The 24,761-nt window shown below is 45.4% G+C and overlaps 1 protein-coding gene across 1 annotated transcript in view; it reads left to right on the top strand.

Moving 5' to 3' along the window:
- Nucleotides 1-16,627, top strand: part of frs2a (fibroblast growth factor receptor substrate 2a) — a 76,328-nt gene extending 59,701 nt beyond the window's left edge. The window contains exons 3-8 of the mRNA XM_063217181.1: nt 4,570-4,660; nt 5,115-5,206; nt 7,210-7,396; nt 11,458-11,670; nt 13,846-14,009; nt 14,545-16,627. Of these exons, the coding sequence (XP_063073251.1) occupies nt 5,141-5,206; nt 7,210-7,396; nt 11,458-11,670; nt 13,846-14,009; nt 14,545-16,170 (2,256 nt within the window). The 5' untranslated portion in view covers nt 4,570-4,660; nt 5,115-5,140 and the 3' untranslated portion in view covers nt 16,171-16,627. The remainder of the gene's footprint in view (nt 1-4,569; nt 4,661-5,114; nt 5,207-7,209; nt 7,397-11,457; nt 11,671-13,845; nt 14,010-14,544) is intronic.
- The last annotated feature ends 8,134 nt before the right edge of the window (nt 16,628-24,761 follow it).

Genomic DNA, 24,761 nt, shown 5'->3' with positions numbered 1-24,761 from the left:
AAAGCTCTATATGAGGCGTACTATTATATTTATTATCACAGTGGTGAAGTTGCAATTACAGCTTGTTGAATGTAGGTTGTTGTTCTGTACCTCGGAGGTTTCTGCTTCTGTTTTGCAAAGGTTTGCAACTAACACCCCCCTCCCCCGCCCTCTCTCTTGGAACACCCCCCTTGGGCTCCCTAGCGCCCCCTGTGAGGCTGTAGAACCCCTGTTGAGAAATACTATGTTATATTAACCCTGAATGTGTTGTGGCAAAGGGTTTTTTTTTCTTTAACTATTCCATTGACTCACTCACATTCTGTACTCTACACTTACCTTCTCTCATCCAGTCAGGCCACTTAGGCCTGTCACGCACTTGTGTACACACACACACACACACACACACACACACACACACACACACACACACACACACACACACACACACACACACACACACACACACACACACACACACACACACACACACACACACACACCTCTACTTATTTCATTCTGTGTCTCACTTCGACAACTTTCACAATGACTGTTGGATTTTTTTTCGCTTTCCAATTATCTGCTGCTCTTTCTCTCACACAACCAGTCTCTCTCTCTCTCTCTCTCTCTCTCTCTCTCTCTCTCTCTCTCTCTCTTGTTTCTTGAGGCTAATATTTTCCTCTCTCACTGGGCTGCACTCTGGCCTGTGCTCCCAAAGACCTCATGGGTGTTTGTACCTGTGGGTGGATAAGCACACACACACACACACACACACACACACACACACACACACACACACACACACACACACACACACACACACACAACTTGCTAGCAGCGCTGGGAGTGTACTGCGGGGGAGAACTAGTTTTGCCTAATTGAGTCTCTCTTGCTGTGTGTATGTGCGTGCGTGCATGTAAGTGTGTGTGTGCGTGTACGTGTGGGTGAGTGAGCGAGCGAGAGAAAATGTTTTTAGTGAAGCATGAGCATGAGATTTAAAACTCAAAAAAAAAAATTTGTGTGTGTAACCGGCGACCCATTTGTGAAGTATTTGCGTTTACTGGCACCATGCAAGTGGGAGAGAGTGTGTTCATATGATTGCGCGCGTGTGTGTACATGAGTGTGTTCTACCAGGTGTGTACATGTTTGCGCGAGTGTGCGCACGCAGCCTCGCTTTAACTGGCCCGTCTCTAAATGTGTATGTAGTGTCTGTTTACTTGAATGTATGAGAGAGAGGGAGTAACTTAGTACTGCTGGTACCCCTGTGTGCCCTGTGCTGTCATTGTCAGCCAGTTCACCCACTTATAATCGCTATGTAATTGAAAAGTTGCAAGTAGGCTACGAGAGAGAGACAGACAGACAGACAGACAGACAGACAGACAGACAGACAGACAGACAGACAGACAGATAGACAGACAGACAGACAGACAGACAGAGTGGAGTTGAGTAGAGAGAGAAGGAGAAGAGTACTGTGAGTGCTCTTGGTTGTGTTTGAGGTGCTCCATTTCTCAATTGCTCAATTTCTAGCCGTATTGTTAAGCTGTAATAATTACCTACAGTCTCATATTTGTTTGTTTTTCATCAGCTGTGTTTGTCAGTGTTGTGCTGTCCGCTTGCTGTCTTAGTTGTTTTCTTATGTTAAGGCAGCACCTTTTTGACGTGTTGAGACATCAGCCTGGCTTACTGCAGCTTTGTGGCATTGGCTAGACCACACACACACAGACACACACACAGACACACACAGACACACACACAGACACACACACACACACACACACACACACACACACACACACACACACACACACACACACACACACACACACACACACACACACACACACACACACACACACACACAGATGTTGAAATAAACCTTGTCAGATTTAGGACAGGAGTGGGAAAATAATGACGACTAATGATGCACTATGCAAACTAGAGTCTGGGAAAAAGAAGTGGTAAACCTTGGCTTTCACAAGGCTTTCAAGAGGCCCCTTCTATGATGCAGGAATGTTGAAAATACAGTGGGGAAAAAACCCTAACAGCCAAGGGAAAGGGAAAGAAGTAGAGAGAGAACGCAAATCAGATGTAGAGAGAAAGAGGTAGAGAGATGGAGAGAGAAGAAGCTCAGTGATGTAGCCTAGATTAGGTGATTAGGTTGGTATGGTTCGGCACTTGGGGCACCATTGGGGGCTGCCCCTTGCATGGGTGAGGCATGAATGCAATTTCGTTGTGTGCACTTGTGTGCTGTGGAGCGCTGTGTCACAATGACCATGGGAGTTGGGAGTTTCCCAGGTGGGCTTTCACTTCACTCCTGCCCTGCTCTACCCTGTCCTCCTCTATGCTCCATATCTTGGACTCCTCCACAGTCTGCCCCTCTCTATTCCACTCTGCTCCAACCTGGACTTTCCTTCCCTCCTCTCCTCTCCTCTCCTCTCCTCTCCTCTCCTCTCCTCTCCTCTCCTCTCCTCTCCTCTGCCCTGCTCTCCTCTCCTCTCCTCTCCTCTCCTCTCCTCTCCTCTCCTCTCCTCTCCACTCCTCTCCTCTCTCCTCTCCTCTCCACTCCACTCCTCTGTTCTGCTCTCCTCTGCTCTCCTCTCCACTCCTCTCCTCTCCTCTCCTCTCCTCTCCTCTCCCCTCCCCTGCTCTCCTCTACCCTGCTCTCCTCTACCCTGCTCTCCCCTCTCCTCCCCTCCATATCCCTCTACTCCTCTCCTCTCTGCTTTGCTCCGCTATTTCTCCACCCTCCTCTGCCCTGCTCTCCTCTCCTCTCCTCTCCTCTCCTCTCCTCTGCCCTGCTCTCCTCTCCTCTCCTCTCCTCTCCTCTCCTCTCCTCTCCTCTCCTCTCCTCTCCTCTCCTCTCCCCTCATCTGCCCTGCTCTCCTCTCCTCTGCCCTGCTCTCCTCTCCTCTCTGCTTTGCTCCGCTATTTCTCCACCCTCCTCTGACCTGCTCTACTCTTCTCTGCTGGGGTGTAAATCACAGGGGTAATTGCAGTCGTGCACAGCTGCCCTGATGCGGTGTGCATGCCTGTCTGAGAGAGAGAGAGAGAGAGAGAGAGAGAGAGAGAGAGAGAGAGAGAGAGAGAGAGAGAGAGAGAGAGAGAGAGAGAGAGAGAGAGAGAGAGAGAGAGAGAGAGAGAGAGAGAGAGAGAGATGTAGAGGAGGGAAAGTATGGAAGGGTGGGGCGGGGCAGAGGGGAGGGACCGGTGCAGCTCTAATGGCCCTGATTTGTGTCAGTCATTCAGGGTAGAAGCAGCAGCTGCCGATGGATGGATGGATGGGTGGATGGATGGTAGGGCTGCAACGATACACTCAACTCGTGATTCGGTTCGTATCACGATTTTTGACCTACAGTTCGATGCACCCCACGATTTTTTAAATGATTGTTCTTAAACTCATGAATTGCTTTTTTCACATTTGCCAACAAATAAAAGCTGTTATAGGTAGAATAGGTAACAAGAGGCTATTAATAATTTGTAAAACGTTTTAAATAATGCTAATGTTTATGATTTGAAGCTTGGAAGCACTATCACGTCATAGTATGTGGTTGTTTTCTGGACTGAAGGTTAACAGAACTTTGAAAGGGCGTATCACGATACTGTCTTCTTGCACCGCAATAGAGTATCTTCACTCTGCGTATGACGATTTCTCGGTTGGATACACTATCGTTACAGCCCTGATGGATGAATGGATGGATGGATGGATGGATGGATGGATGGATGGATGGATGGATGGATAGGGTTTATAACCTGGTTAGCGCTCGCTCACTTAGGCCAGCCCCCTAAGCATAAAGTGGCGTGCGTGTGTGTGCAATGTATGCGTGCGTGTGTGTGTGTTTAAACTTTGCCCTTGTTTGTAAGTTTGAAAGAACTGTTGTTTGAGTGTTTGCGTGCGTGCGCATGTGATTGAGCTTCATTTGTGTTGCTGGGTGTGTGCACAAAGAATGTAGATAAAAAGAGTTCCGCACATCCGAACTACTCTATACGGACTTGCCTGATGCACTCCCTTTATTTATATTTGTTTACGTTGTAGCTCGGTGAGTAATTACCATGCCGGCAATTAAAATGTGATCATTTAATGCTTTCGGAAATGGTTGTTGAAAATGTGTTTGTCTTAAGAATGATTCCCAACACTTAACTCTTATTGTCCCTGTCTTGTTCTGCCCTCTGTCTGTCCCTGTCATGCTGTCTCTCCTGTCCTCCTCCTCTCTCCTCTCTGTATTCCTCTGACTTTTCCTCCCCGTCTCCTCTTTTTTCCCCAACTTCTCTCTATTATTTTCTACTCTACTCTACTCTACTCTCACCTCATTCTCTCATTCTCTCATTCTCTCCTCTCCTCTCCTCTTCTGTCTGTACTTTTCTCCCGTTTTCTTTTCTCTCTGTTGACTTTCTTCCTCTCCTCTCCTCTCCTCTCTTCTCCTCTCCTCTCCCCTCTTCTCCTCTCCTCTCCCCTCCATCTCTCCTCTCCTCGCCATCTCTCCTCTCCTCTCCCCTCCATCTCTCCTCTCCATCTCTCCTCTCCTCTCCCCTCCATCTCTCCTCTCCTCTCCTCTCCATCTCTCCTCCACCTCTCCCCTCTTCTTCTCCATGCAGGCTGGTCGTGCTGCTGGTGGCCATGGCTCGGTGAGGGATGAGTGAGGCGGGCTTTGGGGAGGGACCCAGGAACGTTGATGGCTGGATGTAGGTAAGGATCACACTGCTGCTGTTTCCCTCTTGTGGCGAACTAGGGAACTGCAAACCCAGAACACATTTCCAAGGCTACACTAAAATGCATTCTGAAACATGGAAAAATGAACTGAAGAATGCATTTGCATTGATACTGATGAAATGTAAGGGCGTTTTTGTGTGTGTGATGTTGCTCCAAAGGCATATGCCTATCCTTACACTTAACTCCCTTGCACGGGTGAGGCATAAATGCAATTTCGTTGTGTGCAGTGTTTACTTGTGTGCTGTGGAGTGATGTGTCACAGTGACAATGGAAGTTGGAGTTTCCCAATGGGCTTTCACTTTCACTACACTTTTGATAAGAATAATATTGAATAATGCTAATAATATAACCCAAAGAAATATAATAACTGATTGTGATAGTTGAAATAAATGTAATGCATAGATATAATACATAGACGTGTGTTCTCCAGAGATCAGATGGTCTTCTAAAGAAGCCATGGGTAGCTGCTGTAGCTGTCCTGACAAAGACTCCATCCCAGACAACCATCAAAGCAAATTCAAGGTAAACACACTTTTTCCTCTTCAGAATTTCTCCTTTCACACTAACTCTCTTCCCTTGCAAATTTGTATGGAAATATTCACACTTTTTAAAGCAAAATACATGTAGTATTTCCAGCAGGTCAACATTTAAAGTAACAGTCTACCCTTTTGTTTTTTCACACATTTGCATTTTTTATTAAACTTGAATGTACATATGATTTTCTCCTCAGTGTATTCAACACTTAGATTTAGTAGTATTAGATTAGCACTGAAAGTTGATAGAACCATTAGCATCAAGCCACAAGTCATCACTGGACGGAATTAAATAGTGTTGCACTCTGGTGAATTTTACATTCATTTTAAAGAGGTTCATAGGTACATTTGATTATGTTTTGTTTGGCTCCATAGACTTCCATTGCTACGCTTAATATGGCTATACTGTTAAACTAGGCAATGAAAACACAGAGAAGAGAAAAAATCCTTTGTACTCTCATATTGTACCAGGGCATATGGGCAGATAACTGGCTAAAACTAAATTTGGCAAGCATCACTCATACAGTTAAGTTATCCCATTAAGACCTTACAGGTCTAAAAAAAATTAACAGAATTGCCAAGGCTGTTAAAGGTAAATACGCATAGATGGTACAACCAGTCTTAATGGGTTAAGTAAGTCAGTGAAAGTACCTGCACTGTCTGGTTTCTATGCCTGCCACAAGGCATAGACTCAAGTAGCCCTAAGCCCTCTCACCGCAACACATATGGCACAAACATAACAGGCTTAATAGCCCAGGGGGCGTGTGTCATGTGACTTACGGCCCGGGTGAAGGCAACAGTTCCCAGTTCCCAGTTCCCCAACAGTTGACTGATTGTTGTCATATTTCATCCCTGGCCCATCAGTACCTACTTTAAGTCTCCCTGGCGTTGCTCTAAGGCACAAAGCCACTCTTGTGTGGAGATGGGAGGGCCCCATGTGTCAAATGCTACCATCTCATCCCGGCTTTCCCAGATGGACACCTGGTCCCCTGGTGTGTTTTTTTCACCCACTCCTCTCCCTCTACATCCAGACTCCTTGTCCATCTTTATGCATCATGCTCTCTCTCTGTCTCTCTATCTGTGTCTGCCTGTCCTCTCTCTCTCTCTCTCTCTCTCTCTCTCTCTCTCTCTCTCTCTCTCTCTCTCTCTCTCTCTCTCTCTCTTTCTTTCTTTCTTTCTTTCTTTCTTTCTTTCTTTCTTTCTTTCTTTCTTTCTTTCTTTCTTTCTTTCTTTCTTTCTTTCTTTCTCTCTCTCTCTCTCTCTCTCTCTCTCTCTCTCTCTCGCTCTCTCTCTGCCACTAGACAGGCTTGACTAATCAGTACTGTATGGTGACAGATGGAGGTGGCATGGACAGATAATGTGAACACATCAATTAGATCAGGGATTGTGTAATCTTGTCTTGGCTAGCCAGCTGTGTTGTGTGTATGGTGCTGTTGATGAGCAGTTCAATTCCTCCACTAGTCCTTCAATAAAGTCATCATGACCGTTGAGCAATCGGGATGCACCGATATCAACACTTGTATCAGCATCGGAATCAGCCCCGATACTTGCTCATACATACTCATACTCGTCAAACACTTGCCGATACCAGGCACCGATACTGCTATGTCAAGTTGATCAGTGTTGACGATGCCGGTAATGAACTGGCCTGTGGCATGGTGGAGCTGACTAGTGTGTATGTGAATGTGATAAATAATGTGTAATATCCAGGTGACCAATGTTAACTATGATTCTAATAAGCTCTGGCGTGATTTGAGCTGACTAGACCATTATAAAAAAGTGATCACTAGTGTGTAGTAGTGTGTATGTGAATATGTGATAAATAAAATGTGTGTGTGTGTGTGTGTGTGTGTGTGTGCGTGTGTGCGTGTGCGTGTGCGTGTGCGTGTGCGTGTGCGTGTGTGTGTGTGTGTGTGTGTGTGTGTGTGTGTGTGTGTGTGTGTGTGTGTGTGTGTGTGTGTGCGCGCGTGTGTGTGTGTGTGTGATCTCCAGGTGATCAATGTTGACGATGACGGTAACGAGCTGGGCTCCGGCGTGATGGAGCTGACCGAGGAGGAGTTGATCCTCCACACGCGGAAGCGTCACGCGGTGCGCTGGCCCTACCTCTGCCTGAGGCGCTACGGCTACGACTCCAACCTCTTCTCGTTCGAGAGCGGACGCCGCTGTCAGACCGGACAAGGTGAGACCGACTCTGCCATCTCTTCCTCTATTCCCTTTTCTCTTTTCCTCCTTCGAGAGTGGACGCTTCTGTCAGACCGGACTAGTCTGATTATCATCGAAGCTCAAATCTCTTCGAGACTTCGTCTGACCAAGAGCATAACATTTAACATTTCCCAGACGGCATGTTTGACCCGCCTCCCTTAGTTTGCTTATGGTTGTTTGCTTCCCGACAAAGTGAAAGAAGTTCCCGTAATTTCGGGAACTCAGAAAGTACTGTTATTGCTCTTGACCTGACTAGTTGCAACGCTGAAGGTGTTGCGTCACCAGGAAGGCGCGGCCTGTCTAAGACCGGACAAGGTAAGACTCTTAAGATCTGCAGCTTTGTAATGACAGACTGGGCTACTTCCCAGAGACTAGACCCAGTCATGACCACAGCACTCAGCATACTTTTCCAGAGGTTTTTTTTTTGGTACACAAAGTGACTGACATTTCGATGCACCTGCGCCTTCCTCAGAGTCTAAAAAAGTATGCTGAGTGCTCCGGTCATCCATGGGTCTAGTCACTGAGAAGTAGCCCAGACTGTCTTGGTTCTGCTGTCCTCTACTGTGAGCACCACTAAGGCTGTGAAGGGCAGACATCCTTCTACCATCTCCAGCTTTGTCTCCTTCTTTTCACCTCTCCATCTCCGCCTCTCTTTCTGCTTCCTTTTTCACCTCACCTGTTCTCCTTTGAGCACAGCCAACTCTGCCAAATCTGTTCTCCTATCCCTTTTGGACCTCCCTTCTTCTCTTCGGAGAGCGGACACCTTTGCCATTACTGGACGAGGTGAGATGCGGACCTCCAGCACTCCTCTTTCACCTCATCTTCATCTCTCCTTTTTTTTTACTTCATCTCTTTCCTTCATCTCCAACCTCTTTGTATTTGAGAGTGTACGCCGATGCGAGGCCAAACCGGTCAAGGTGAGATTCAGATGTCCAATCTCTGGCTCTTTGACTTCATCCCTCCCCCATTTTGTCATCCCTCCCCCCCAATCTTTCACTTCATCTTTTTCTCTCATTTCCAACCTCTTCTCCTTTGAGAGGAAACAATCGTGCCAGACGAGACAAGGTTAGGCCCTCATCTCTCCCCCTTTTTTGATTTCCTCTCTTCGACAGCCTCTCTTCTTCTCTGTCGGTCTTCTCAGTCTTTTTGTTGTCTCTCTCTCTTTGTTGTTTCTTCTCTGTCAGTTGAACATTATTATTTATAATCTATTGTTATAACGTCTATCAACATCAGGACCGTTTTATTATTGTTTCTTTAAGCACTTGCGCTTTGAGCATAGACTGAAGCTGTGCAAGGCCATACACTGAAAAGTGTGACATGAACTTGCCCTAGTAGTCCAGTGGTTCCTCAAGCAGTTCCTTTTGTCCCCTTGTTAACTATACCTTGTTAACTATACTCTCATAACTATACCTTGTTAGTGTTGTTTAGCCCAGTCGTTGGCCAAGACCAAGATACTTTCTTGTATTGGTGTGACAGGAACTGTGCACTCATGATTTTGTAAACAAAGTGGAGAAGGATGTCAGTATAAGTAAAGGGGGATAAAGACATCTTGTGGTTCATTGAGCTGTGCTTCACAAAGAATTCCAATGGTCTCTGTCGTCTGGATAGATCTTGTTTATTGTGATAAGCGCACACACACACACACACACACACACACACACACACACACACACACACACACACACACACACACACACACACACACACACACACACACACACACACACACACACACACTCCAGAGGTGCAGATGTCTCCTTGCTACAGACTCCATGCACGAACGCACGCACGTGCGCACTGTGGTTCAGTCCCATTTCTGTCAAAGGTTAACATAGGCCCTTGGCCATAGTATTACCTTTAATGCCACTTTAACCTTTGACCCCATGCTCACCAGACGACAAGCTCCGTGCCCCTGTCTCTCTCACGCGGTAAGTCCAGGTCCTCCCCCATCCAGCCACCCCACCGTGAACCTGGAACCTTTCCCCTCTGAGCGTCTGTTACCCATTCAGAGAGCAATACTTAAGTGCACAAGTATTGGTCTAGTCAATCCATCCAGGGATGAAGGCTACTCTGTACCGTGTACCCAAATATACGCGCCCTCCCCATGCCTTCTCTTTTGGAGTGTTTGTGAAATATGACCTGCTGGTGTTGGTGTTCATTTTTAACATTTTGCTGTGCGTCTTGCAGTAAATGTTTATGTTACAACCTTATTTTAATTGTTCCTGATGTCGTTTGTTTTTTCTCCTCTCGCTCTCTTGTCCGTCCTTGCTGTGGCTTGTAACAGTGTTGCCCCCTGGTGGATAAAACGGGGCACATGGCAACACCTCTTGGGTGTTTTTGTGTTTGCGTGTGTCTGTCTAGATCAGGGGTCCGTATCTCGAAAGCGTCTTTGCTAACGACGGTAGCAACGTCCTTCGTAAGAGCGACTCAACTCTCTCTTGACAGCGACGCTCACCACTAAATCCAAGGGAACAGTAAGACAGTCTTAAGACGGTCTTAAGACGGTTAGCAACGACAATAATCGAGAAACGGACCCCAGGGATGGGCAACTTTGATGATAACGAGGGCCAACATTTTTCATCGCCACCATCAGAGGGCCACATTAACATGACTACGAAAAAAGCTACAAAATGTTATGTTTATATTTATGCCCAAATGTTTATTAAGCCATGGCATTTTAACATGATGTCCTTGATAAACAACCCTTAAAGGGACACTGTGCAGGAAATGGTCAAAAAAGGTACTGCAACTATGCTGCTCATTGAAACGGGGCTGCCTATTACCAAATTTGATCTTAACATGAAAGTTTACTGAGTAATAAACAAATATTTTCTAGTATGGTCCAAGCAGAGTCATTTTTGCATCTAAAAATGGCTATTTTTGGAAATTCAAAATGGCGGACCATGGAGAAGATCCCCCTTTTCATGTATGAAAAGTGCAATTTTTCCAGTCATAATGAATACTTAGAATTTGATGGTGGTGGTAAGTATTCATCTAAAAGGTAACATTAGTGAATGGGTAGCATGGATTCTGGAAATGAACGACTAAAAATCTCACACAGTGTCCCTTTAAAGAAGGACCACAATACTCACGTTTACTGTAATGGTGGCACAAAATGAAATGATGTTTATGTACATGACATGCACTGAGTGAGGAGGCGGGCCGCATACGGGCCCTGGGCCTCCAGTTGCCCATCCCTGGTCTAGATGTCCATAGGTGGCAGCAGTGTTGTAAACCACAGTACTGCTCATAAGTTAAAGGGGTATGCCATTATTTTGGGACTTAATACATTTAAAATCGTTGGCCAGGGTTTATAAAGGTGGTAAAGTGTCTTATTTTTCATGTAAGCCGTTGTCTTGCTTTAAGACAAGTTAAAAGAGGGAGCATGTCGCTAAGCTAGTGAAAGTCAAAGGATCCGTGTAGCTTGCTACAATGCTACATGGATCCATCTTTTAACTTGTCTTACAGCAAGACAACGCTTAACATGAAAAATAAGACAATTTACCATCTTTATGAACCCCAGCCAACGATTATAACTGTATTAAGCCCCAAAATAGTGGCATACCCCTTTAACATACCCCACTAAAATGTTTAGTTTTGTAGCCATTTTTCAGTATGTATAGCAAAGAGGTATGAATAGCAAACACAAATCCTTGTCTATCACTTATGTTTATTGTTTGAATGAAACCATCGTTAATCTCAGGCTATTGTCAACAAATGTCTTCATCCAGTCTCTAGCAAGAAAAAAGTTGTTGTGTAATCATTCACATTACGTATAGCATACATTCTTCCAGGGTTATGTGAACATTTGAGCAGCACTGTATGTTCATGACCGATCCTAACTACACCTCCTTGGATAAATCTTATCTTCCTTTCTTCTATCCCCCACTCTCCTCTCCGCCGCTCTATCACTCTTTTCTCTCTCCCTTTCCTCTGTCTTTGTGTCTCACTTTCCCCACGCCCTCTCTCTCTCTCTCTCTCTCTCTCTCTCTCTCTCTCTCTCTCTCTCTCTCTCTCTCTCTCTCTCTCTCTCGGCAGGTATCTTTGCCTTTAAGTGCGCGCGGGCAGAGGAGATCTTCAACATGCTGCAGGACATCATGCACAGCAACAGTATCAGTGTGGTGGAGGAGCCGGTACAGGAGATCAGTCCAGCAGCAGCAGCAGCAGCAGCAGCAGCGCAGACAGCAGAGCCCACCACCACCACCACCCAGACACCCACGGAGGTCCCACGCACACCGCACACTCCTACTAGTAAGGCAACACACACGCACGCACGCACGCATGCACATACATACACACACACACACACACACACACACACACACACACACACACACACACACACACACACACACACACACACACACACACACACACCACAGTCTCCAACAGACCCCATGACAACCACGGAGGTCTCACGCACACTCCTACTAGTAAGGCAACACACACATACGCACACATGCACGCGCACACCCACACGCAGATAGCACACACACACTCACACACACATATACACACATACACATGGAGGTCCCATGCACACCACACACTCCTGCTACTATTAAGACTACACACCTATAAATGCACACAGGGCACATACAGTCATACACACACACACACACACACACACACACACACACACACACACACACACACACACACACACACACACACACACACACACACACACACACACACACACGCACACACACACCATAGTCCAGCATCCCAGATAACAGACCCCAGTCACCCACAACAACAGATGGCCCCCCGCACAACCCTCACTCCACCCCTACAAGGGAGTCATGGGTAAGCGGTTAGGGCGTCAGGCTTGTAGCACAATGATTACCATTTAGACTCCCAACCCGCCGGGTTGGTGGGGGGAGTAATTTATCAGTTCTCTCCCCCATCCCCTCCATGACATTATACCGTCCCGCTGCACTGCTCCCTTTGAGCCGCCATTGGGTGCTGCCCCCTTGCACGGGTGAGGCACAAATGCAATTTCGTTGTGTGCCGTGTGCAGTATGCACTTGTGTGATGTGGAGCATTGTGTCACAATGACAATGGGAGTTGGGGTTTCCCAGGTGGGCTTTCACGTCACTTTCCCTACTAGCAAGACTGCACACTTACACTACATACACATGCACATGTGCATTCACACACATGAAAGTACCACTGCGCTTTGTTCTAACAGTGCTAATACTACAGCTCCATCTCTGTAGCATTAGTAGTGGTGGTGGGGATGTTAACCTATCAGAGGATGGGAAAAACACACAATGTCACAACCACAAAGCAAGTGAAGTGGAAGAACAAAGCAGAAAAGGGAGGGGAGGAGGGGGTGGGGGTGTCAATGAGTGAAGGCCTAAGTAAAGAACAACATCAGTGGCCCTACCGTGGCTTAACGGTGAGGCACTCGTCTACTACGCGCCCGGCCCTGGTTCGATTCCTGCCCGGGTCCTTTGCCCATCCTTCTCCGTCTCTCTCTCCCAAACGTTTCTTGTCTCTCTCTCTAACTGCCCTGTCAATAATAAAGGCTAAAGGATATTTAAAAAAACATCAGCATAGTGTCCAACCTCGCCTGTACTGCACGCACGCAAAATACAGCCTCAGCCCTACCATACCCCCTGTTCCCCTCCAGACAGGGGTTTACAGGCATTTACACAGGAGAGACAGGTTGCACCCCCCCCCCCAATAAATAAATAAATAAATAAAAAGAATCTGATATAACAAGCCCAATAACATGATTCCAACTAATACACTATGTAAATATTGTTTACTATATTATTTGTTCTACTTCTGATCCTCCTCCCCAGTGTTCAGGCCAAAGCCACACCACGACCTCCAGGGACTAGCATGTTGTTATGCTGTCGGCTCTCGGTTGGTGCGCCCCCCCCCCCCCCCCCCCCCCCCCCCCCCCCCCCCCCCCGCCCCCCCCCGCCCCCCCTTTTAATCGGGCTGGTATGTGGGCAGCCTTTGATCTGAGGCGAGTGAGGAGGAGGTCAGAGCCACGGAGGAGGTGGAATGTGGCGGTGTTTGGCTAAACCCTACCTTGCCCTGCCAGAAACCAATGCTGAATGCTTTCTCTCTCTCTCTGTCTCTCTCTCTCTCTGTCTCTCTCTCTCTCTCTCTCTCTCTCTCTCTCTCTCTCTTGTACACACACCTTTCCCTCTTTCACTTTTCACAACCAAATGAAATGATATACTGTTTTCATATTTACTACAGTTACTATAATGACAGTATTGTTGCCATTGTCTTGTCTGCTGCTGTAGCTCCGGGTGACCCTGTGCCTGCCATGTCCAACAGTATTGCTCGCTAACCCTCATTCATGTTACACTATGATTTTGTCAAATGATCTCTCTACTAATATCTCCCCTCTTCCCTTGTCCCCTCCCCCTGCCTCCTCTCCCTGTTTGCCTTCTCCTGCAGCTCCAGGGTACTCCGTGCCCACCATGGCCAATGGCATCGGGCGCTACCCCTCGTTTGGAGACCCCTCCTCGCGCCCTTCCAGTCGACACCCCTCTGTGGGCAGCGCCAGGCTACCCTCTGTGGGAGAGGAGTCCACGCACCCCCTCCTGGTCTCAGATGAAACGGTGAGTGTGTGTGTGGGTGTGTTTGTGTTTGAGAGACAGGTAGGCCAGACAGGCAGGTACTGTAGGTAGGTTCCCACTGGTGCTTGAATTCCTTGAAAATGCTTGAATTTCAATTAAGTGTTATCAAGGTTGTGAAAATGCTTGAAATTTGTGTCAAACTTAATAAACCAAATAATAGAAATAAATTGTTGAAGTACATTATTGATCTGAGGGAGTGAGATGTCGGAGGGATTTGGCATTCGACACCCTATAATTGTTTAGAATGCAGGAAATTGCATCTTAAGAAATGTTCTGGGGGAGGACCCCCACACCCTCCTGCGTGCACAGACAGCGTGGAGGGAATTAAAGCTGAAAACTCGATAGACAAAACATTTTAATGATTAATGAACATGCCCGTTGTTATCTGGGAAATTGACAAATTGCTCTCACAGTGGTCCACTTTGTGAATTCACATCTGTATCGATGTCTGTGTTTGTTGCTGCCTACTAAAAAATGTCACTGACACATGCACATCTGTGTTGCTGCTGTCTGCCAGGTACACACGTACGTGAACACGACCGGTGTACAGGAGGACAGGCGGAGTCGAGGCAGCGTGCATGCCCCCTTGGACTTGCGGCTGTCCAATCCCGACAGCCTGGTGGGTGGGCACTCGTCCTCCCTGGCCAATGACACGGCATTGGCAGCAGAGGGCCACGTCCTATTGGAGCCAGAGGGGGTGGCCAAGTTTGTGCTGGGCCCCACCCCCGTGCAGAGGCAACGGGAGGCGGCGCAGAGGGTATCGCCGCCGCCTAGTGGCGGTGGAGGAAGGCCGACGACAGGAGACACAGAGCCCACCACGGGACCTCTGGCGTCTTCCTCCTCCTCCTCCTCCTCCTCCTCCACCACCACCTCCTCTTCCACCTCATCTACATCGTCTTCGTCATCCTCGTCCTCCTCATCGCAGGCTACGGTGGTGAACGGCTCTACGCTAACCCCTACTGGGCCGCAGTTTGACTGCGACACGGGCTACGACAGCGACGAACGCAAGGAGGCGGCGAACTCCTCAACGTCAAACGCCAGCGCCACCAACACGTCGTCGGCAGCACCGGGGGCCAAGACCTCCACGTATGAGCACCAGAACGGCTCTGCCGCCACCCCTAACCCCAACCCTACCGCTAACGGTACGGCTAAGCCCACTCCGGGACCCGTTCTCCCAACCAAACCGTCGCTGCCCGCTTCAACAACAGGCTCGACCAGTACCACCACCACCACCACCACCATCACCGGCGTTAGTAGTGGGGGCATCAAGATCAGCACGGGAGCTCGCCGCATCCGGCCCCCTCTCCCCTTACCCGACCCGCACAACGCCAACAACTCGGCGCAGCGTCGCACCGCCCTGCTCAACTACGAGAACCTCCCCGCGCTGCCCCCCGTCTGGGAGACCCGCAAGTCCTTCTGCGAGGCCGAGGGAGGCAGCGGAGGGAAAGCCGGAGGAAAGGATGAAGTGGGAGCGGAGAACACCTACACGCCAAAAACTCCCTCTCTCAACAACGGCTACCACCACCACCATAGTAGCGCTCACCATCATCACAGTCACCATGGCTACCCGCATCATCAGCAGCATCAGCACCAGCATACTCCGCACCCCATGCTGCACCACGGCCTGGACCCGCTGCACAACTACGTCAACACGGAGAACGTGACGGTGCCACTCAGCGCGCACAAGCCCGACTCTGCGCGACCCCCCCGGCGGGACTGCAGCGCCTCGCAACAGCCCACCGTCTTCAACTTTGACTTTCGCAGGGGGGGCGGCGGGATAGGGGGATCGGCGTTGTCGTCAACGACGACAGGGGCCACGGCGGTCGGGGGTTACCACCCGCACCACCACCACCACCACCACCACCACCAACCCGAGCCCCCGAGGCAGCTGAACTACATCGAGGTGGAGATGGAGAACAACAACAAGGGCTCGGACTCGAGCGGGCCGCACACGCCCAAGACGCCCACCACACCCCTGCTTCAGCAGGCACTGATGCCTCAGACGCCCACGCGCCGCACCGAGCTCTACGCCGTCATCGACATCGAGCGCACCGCCGCCATGTCCAGCCTGCAGAAGGCACTGCCGCGCGACGACGGCACGGCGCGCAAGACGCGCCACAACAGTACTGATCTACCCATGTGAGCCCGGGCTGTGACCCCTTTCACCTTTTGACCCTTGACCCCTATGAACTGATCTCCCCACATGACCAGAGGTGTCAAAGGACCCGGGATGCCATGTCATTTTTCCAAACTTGTGTCCTCTGCTCTGGCCTCTGCCTCTGCCCTTGGTTCATTTAACATTCAAACAACAAACGTGGTATCCAGGGCTCTAAATTAACTTTTCTACCACCATCCAAAATGGCTGGTAGACTGTAATATTACTAGCCAAACACACACTCCCTAATGGGTCAAAGTGGCTAGTAAGTTGGTCTTTTCTACCAGCCAAACTGAAATTTTGCCAGCATTCGGCCGGTTGTCTGTGTTTATTTAGAAGCCTGTTGGTATCTGAATAGGCTCTAAGTGAAGTCTTGATGAAATGCACTTGTCTTGATGAAATGTGTCTGTTTCAAGGTTGGTTCAACAGCACCTCAAGATCACAGCTGGGTCATTCCACGCCAAATCAACAAGTGCCCGCGCACTTAGGTCTCAAAAAATTCTGAAAATATTACCAAGTGTACCCATGGTACTTAAGAGAAACACTGTAAATTTATTTGAATGTAAGATGTATACTCTCCGTGTTACAGCCAATTTTACTGGGGGAGGGGGGTGCCCATTTTGTTCACACTCTTTTTTTTGTCAAAGTTCACAAGCCCCTAGCTCAATAACTAAACCATGTAGGAAGCTCATATTTGGCATGCTGGTACATAGATAGGAATAGTTTGTTGCTAAACAGTCAGTTTTGGTCTGTATGATCCTGCATCGTCATAGCATTCCCTCAAAGATGATACAAATTGTACTGGAGTTTTTGGCTGTGCTCTGTTTAGGCCTTCAGAAGACATATTTGTGCCCAACATAGCCTCTTGATTTTTTCCCCTTGTAGAGACAAGTAGGAACACTCTCATAAAAAGCTATAAATAGAAAGGAAATCCCATCAGTGTTTGAAAAGAAGACCTCACAAGTCTGACAAATCATTTTGGGTGTCATTTTCAGAGCTCCAGAACCCCTTGTGGGATTGTCCACAGATTTTTATTTTATTTTTTCCTTCATTCTCCATGAATTCTTCTTTTTAAAAATGCCAATGAGACTTGTCTTATGTGATGTTTTCTTTTTTAATTTCCAACCTGAACATGGGCACCATGCACATTGAGAGCAATATGTTTTCTATGCGTTTCTTCCGCTGCCATCTGCTGGTCAAAAAAAGTAACAACATGACTCTTTGTGCCTGACCTACTGTCTCTTTTGGTGTGCGAACCTGCTCCCACATTGAACGCTCCTGAAATCATTGAAATTGAAAGGGATACTTGCACCACTGCACAAGGACTCTTGGGTGATCATGTCTGGGCAAAATTTGCATTTGATTATTTAGTCTTTACATTAAATGTTATAGAAATCATGTTGCTCTCTTTTTGCATTTTGCCCATGTTCAGGGTGGAAATTAAAAACGAAAACATCACATAAGACAAGTCTCATTGGCATTTTTAAAAAGAAGACTTCATGGAGAATGAAGAAAAAAATAAAATAAAAATCTGTGGACAATCCCACAAGGTGTTCTGGTGCTCTGAAAATGACACCCAAAATGATTTGTCAGACTTGTGAGGTATTCTGGTCAAACACTGATGGGGTTTCCTTTCTATTTATAGATTTTTATGGGAGTGTTTCTACTTGTATCTACAAGGGGAAAAAATCATGAGGCTATGTTGGGCACAAATATGTCTTCTGAAGGCCTAAACAGAGCACAGCCAAAAACTCCAGTACAATTTGTATCATCTTTGAGGGAATGCTATGGCGATGCAGGATCATACAGACCAAAACTGACAGTTTAGCAACAAACTATTCCTATCTATGTACCAGCATGCCAAATTTGAGCGTCCTACATGGTTTAGTTATTGAGCTAGGGGCTTGTGAACTTTGACAAAAAAAAGAGTGTGAACAAAATGGGCACCCCCCTCCCCCAGTAAAATTGGCTGTAACACGGAGAGTATACATCTTACATTCAAATAAATTTACAGTGTTTCTCTTAAGTACCATGGGTACACTTGGTAATATTTTCAGAATTTTTTGAGACCTAAGTGCGCGGGCACTTGTTGATTTGGCGTGGAATGACCCAGTTGTGTTTTAAATGTTTAAATGTTAGATGAATATCCAATACAAAACTGTCTTTACCTAAGTTGGCAACTAGGACAGAGGACAGTTTGAAGAAATGACTTGCGTCCTCGGTTCAGAAGTTAAGAAAAAAAACGCCAATTATCCTTCATTCCAACAACAATTCAATGAGTAACTGCTGTAGCTCTCGATTACTCGTTAGGCGATGAGCTGACTCAGAGCTGGTTGGATCATATTTGTGGCACAGATTTTAACTTTCTAAACCTGCCATTGACACCTCTGCTCATACCCATGCCTTTGCCCACACCCCACCCCATGACCCCCCTCATTACCCCACCCCATGACCTCCCATAGTCCCTCATATCGACCCTTGGGGAGTTACCTAAAAACATGCATTTTTGCCCATAGCAGGTCAGGCCGTCAGAGAACCGTACCGGTGCTCATTTTTACACCTGATCTCAAACCAATGGATGTGATCTAAGCATTCAGGAATCACAGAGTTGGCTTTCGATGCGAACCTAGAAAAACTTGTATCTTTGTCTCCGAACTGTGACAACAATGTAGATGTTTAGCAAGTTAATCCGGGTGAAACATGGTCACAAGCGGTAAAGTACACAACCCGGTATGAACATGTGTGGCACTTTGGTTTGGAACATAACTGGTGCGGGAACGCACACCAGCACCATTCTGGTCGGCCTGAAAACAGCCACAGATGGATGGGAGTTTAGAATCATTGACATCTTATATCACTTGTAGCTAGCGGTAACCGAAAGCCTAGGTCTTACCATAATCCTACACAGAACTATATACAGGAAGTTGAAATATTTTCAGGTGCGGAAAAGTTTCGTTCAGGGTTTGAGGCAAGAGTTTAAGGTTATTGTTGTGTGAAAGATGTGAACCTTTGTAATCAAGTTAAGTATTATACTCTGGTCACAACTGAAAAGTATGCATGCATGATGCGACATCATACTTTTCACATATACATTATTCTGGTCAGCGCCCTGAAAGAAGAGAGAAGTCCCAACCGAACTGGTCACATAATGAGAAAGACCTTCTTATTGTAAGTCTCATTCTTGCAGGCGAAATGCTATGTCTTTAGGACGTCCCCAACACCCCTCCCCACCCCATCCCCACCAACCAAAACAAACCCAAACCCAACCCAAGCACTGTCTCCAGTTGCACCTTTTTTGTTTCTTTGTTTGTTTGTTTTTTGTAGTTTTTTGTTTTTCTTTCGATTTTTCATCACGTCTTATTATTTTGTCATAATTTGTTTTTTTTATAGTGTATATATATATATATAAATATATTTACAAGCAAATTGAATTTTTATGTCTGGAGGGGGATATGGCTGTTTATTAAACAAATGGCCCTTTTTTACGTAGAAAATACATAAAGTACCACACAGAAATGCGAGATTATGAAAGACAAACAAAAAAACACTAGCTGCGCAAAGGCCCCTTTTTTCACAGCGCTTAATGTAAGGAGCATTACTGTACTGAAAATAAAGCATGCCAACGCACAGATGCCATGCAACACACACACACACACACACACACACACACACACACACACACACACACACACACACACACACACACACACACACACACACACACACACACACACACACACACACACACACACACACACACACACACACACACACACACACACACACACACACACTATCCATTCTCTTTTTTTAAAGAATTTGATGTCAAATCCTCCCGCAAGGAGACTTTCCAGTGCCTCACTTTATAAGGTTACTTCCACACTGCAAAATATGAAATTTTAACAAGTGAATATTTCTTGTTTTGGTAGAATTATTAAAATATTGGGTAGTTTTCCTCCTGATTTCAGTTAATTTGACTTGAGATCTGTCATAGGTCCTTTCACACCAACGCACAGTGTCAGTATGGCGCATGCGAGCGGGAGCGTTGCAACTTGAAAATAGAACTCGAGTCTATTTTCTGCATTTCCGTGTGCGTGCTATGAGTGGCTCCTATTGGGATGTATAGGCACACACACATATTCACACACATGCATCCAGGCCTATGCCGATCTCTGGTCACATGGTTTTACGTTAGCCTCGAAGCTTCTGAGTAAAGCCATCTCTGCCATACCGTATGTACGTAGGTTATGCACTAATTCTACAAAGTGGGCTGTTCTGCTATTGTCCTTAAACAAGTTACTATTTCACGTCAATTAATTACACAGTCCGTTGAAAATGTGTGCTTTTAGCAAAAACTGTTATTTTATCAATTCCTCTGAGTCCTCAGTGATAGGCTATCATAAGCTTAGTCCAGAACCTTTTTAAGGCTGCGTAAAACTGGGGGATCGGCCGTGTTTTCACAGCGGGATTCCATGACAACAATGTAACTTCCTATTGTTAGCCCTGTAAGCCTAGTAAGGCTAGTAAGATGCATTAATTCTACTCAATCTTTAAGTGCAGTAAGACCATTCTACTCAATACTGGACTGATTCTACCAAAAACAAGATATTCTCACGCAAGATTTCATTGTTGCAGCGCAGATCTGCTACTCAGCAAGAGTGGCAAAAGAAATGTGTATAGTATAGTATAATAAACAAAACTACTACACCCTAGAGATGACAGACAGAACATCTTGACAATGGTAACCACGGTACACCCTAGAGATGACAAATCACCTTGACAGCGGTAACCTAGGTACACCGTAGAGATGACAGATCACGTTGATGACAGTAACCACGGTACACCCTAGAGATGACGGATCACCTTGTTGTGATGTTTAAATCTTCTTCCTCTTTCCATGTTGCTATTTAAGGTTCACATTTAGGTACACTACAGTCACTTTAGTCTCCCTGGTACACTACATGATGCCAAAACATATTTCCTTCTCTCGCACACTACGAAAAATGGCTGGAATCTTTTTTTTTATTTTTATCTAGTTTATGCTGGTTTGTACTCAAGGTACTTGGACTGCCTGGGCATATTATACAGTATATGTACTACGTATACATCTTATTTTCAATGAATGAACGAACGAACGACCCTGTTGTGCATGTATGCTTTTTATGTTTTGTGAAAAGTTCATCGCACTCATTATCATGGTCAATACCTCGGTCACACAAGTTCCCCTGGACTGGTTTGGTTATCGCAAACAGCCAAGTGTCCTTAATGACATTCCTGATTGTATAACAAGAAGATCTTGTTTCGTTTTTTTGTTTCTTCTTTTTGTTTTTTAAAGATTGTTTACGATACAGAAGGTGAACACTTTCATAGGAATCTGGATTCCGGAACGTTCTCCTGTTACGTTTGTTATTGTATCATATTGTAAAATGTATTATATGCTCCAACTTGCATTATGTTTTTGTTTTGATTTTTTTCTACCTATCTTTCAAGAGACTACATTAAAAAAATATAGGAATTGTATAAAAGTAGTGAAATAGATATGTTTATAAGCCAATAAAATGGTAGTGAGAAATTGAGAAGGCCTTTTTTTTGTCAAATCTCCTTCCTTCTGACGCGGTGGTCTTAGGGGAAAATCTGAAAAATTCTAAAATCGAATTTTCTCCCAACTGCCCAACCACAGCATTATCAAAACATTCCAGAATGTTCTATGCTAGTCCTTTTACCTTTGCTGTGATGGGGAACTAGGCAGTGAGTGGTTACGTTTTTTTCCCCCCTATCCCGTTGTTACAGTACATATTCATACTTTTTGAAGTTCCAAACAGACTCTTTTTATCAACATTTCATTTTTGACTTTCATTGGCTTTTTTCAGGTATGAATAGTAGTTTACCAAATGTTTGTATTTTTTTAAAGAAAAGATGAAAAGACAATTGCGTATTTTGTGATATTTACATCATTACGTCATACACCATCAGTGCCAACACCCTATTTTTTTGTAGCATGGCATAATAATAATTAAAAGCGCAAAAAACTGAACTCATGACTGGACTGTTTAATTTGTGTGTGTGTGTGTGTGTGTGTGTGTGTGTGTGTGTGTGTGTGTGTGTGTGTGTGTGTGTGTGTGTGTGTGTGTGTGTGTGTGTGTGTGTGTGTGTGTGTGTGTGTGTGTGTGTGTGTGTGTGTGTGTGTGTGTTTCAGAAACTGAATATTTATAGTTTTTCTTGATTGTTTCCACACAATTTCTGGTACTTCACACACAATTCTGGAAACATCTTACCCATTTCCCAACTCCCTAATCAATGTCACTGAACTATAAGCACAATTCCTTCTTTACACTCTCATTTCCGTTTTAAAACACCCTCTTTTCTGAAAGCTACAGACAATTCTCTGGATAAGACACAATTTTCATGAAGAATATCCTTGATTTTCGCTTGGAACACACTGTCATTCAAAATTCTAAAATCAACTGCCATACTATGTTCACTTCATCACATGGGCAAAGTCATTGAGTGCGTTTACATGCAGTTCAGTATCCCGAATATGAGGCTTATCCCGGTTATGATCATAATCGGGATAAGGTGTTTATATGCGCACAGAACGTTATATCCCAGTCTACATTCTTGGCCGTTATAGAATTCTCTTCAAATGCGTGTAGCCTGGATACCAGCAACAGCGTTCCATGGGAAGCCCCTGTATTCGGGATAAGGTGTATACATGCGTCAGTATCCCGGCTTCTTTCGGAAAACTCCACCTAGCATATCCCGATTTCTCAGTATCCCGAATAAGGGCTTATTCGGGATACTGAAGTGTTTATATGCGCAAACGCAAATTCGGGATACTTAATATCCCGATCATATTCGGGATACTGAACTGCATGTATACGCACTCAGTCATACCTGTTTACAATCTGAAATCATCACCCCATAAGGACACACATTGCATGTGATATTGATGAAAACATGAGGATTCAGTGAGAACACACATTTTAGTTTTTGATCTCCAGTATTTTACAGTAAATTAGTGCAATTTTTTTCAATTTCAGAAAAATGTCTAAAATATGTTTTGCCACACATCTGTGTACTCTGAGTCGGAAAATTATATTTCAGTATTTTACAACAGAAAGATACCCTCTTCAGTAAATGAAACACTGAACAAAATAAGGTGTACTGTGCGTCAAACTGAGTATAGTGTTTAACCATATGCACATTAGTGTTCAATGGTTCATATGAGTGTGAATTAAAATGATGCTTGTGTTTGTATTTTGAGAACAAAATAGCTCTCTCAGAGGAGAGTGCATCATTTTGAGACAAGACGTTCATTTTTCTGGGGTAGTGAGGAGTTTTGCTCATTGTGTGAGTTTTTGGATTTGTGTGTAGTTTTGAGAATTCGAGACATGATTCCAGGAATTGTGTGTAAGCAATCGAGAAAAAAATGTAGGCCTAATCAAATCTATGCAATGAATTTAACGCTAGAAAGGTTAAAAGGCTCTAAGATTGCTTTCCTGGAGGATATTCCAAGACCATTGCTCAGTATTAAGTTAACCTTGAGGTAGTCCTATATCTTATAGTAAAGAAGTCTTTGCTAATAGAAGTCTTTGCTAATCTTAACTAATGACACCTGTGGCCTATCTATTAGCAGGTTCACCACTTCCTGTAGGTTAACCTAGCCAGGTTTGTCTCTTCTATTTTCTTGGAATACACCCAATTTGATATGCACATCGGCAACATCACCACTAGATGTCAGTGTTTGCTCACATAATGGGATATCTAGCCTAGAATGATGTGTCTGAGTATAGCCGACTATTTTTGGAATTGGAAATGTGAAACGCATAATAACTGATGACATATGACAATATGTTTCCACAAAAATTGTTTGGTATTGTAGACAAACAAAAATTCTGTAATGCTGCACACATGCATGTCTGTCAGAGTGCATTTAACAATTTCTTTGTAAATGTGCCTGCTCCTATGTCAGATTACGATAAGGAGGTGAGCTGGGCTTCTGGAGAGGGACGTTATGATGTGTTGTGTTGGATTAAATCAACCAGGTGGATATGTTCAGCATGTGGGGTGTTGGATAAGAGGAGGCCCTAATCAAAGGTACACAATCATTTACAATCTCTGAACTTTACAGCACCTCCGTGAACATGTGAAGTCTTTGAAGGCCGGATTCACTACTAACAGGAGTCCAGCCTATACCAGTGTTGTAGTCTACTTTTTTATGGTGGGTATACTGTAAATTTGAGCAGTTTTTGAAGTGGGTATTATACTGTATATATTTGTGCTATTCAAAATAACTGATCATTCAATTTTAAGTGGGTATACTGAAATCCCTGAAATTTAGAAGTGGGTATACTCCATATACCCGCGTTCTACGTAGACTACACCACTGGCCTATACGAACATAAATTATGCTTAGTTATTACATTACAATTCAATAACTCGTTTATCCATTCCAGAGCGACCCACAGTTTTTGAGGTACAGGGTATTGGTTACAGACCATGGAGCAGTGTGGAGTTAGGTGCTCAAGGCTTAGTAGGGTCAGGTCAGGGTGATATTCAAACCTGAGTTGAGTTGAGTT

The sequence above is a fragment of the Engraulis encrasicolus genome, chromosome 15, assembly GCF_034702125.1.
Source record: "Engraulis encrasicolus isolate BLACKSEA-1 chromosome 15, IST_EnEncr_1.0, whole genome shotgun sequence".
NCBI lineage: Eukaryota > Metazoa > Chordata > Actinopteri > Clupeiformes > Engraulidae > Engraulis > Engraulis encrasicolus.
Note: the sequence above shows the minus strand (reverse complement) of the source record. Positions and strands in the feature narration are given on the sequence as shown.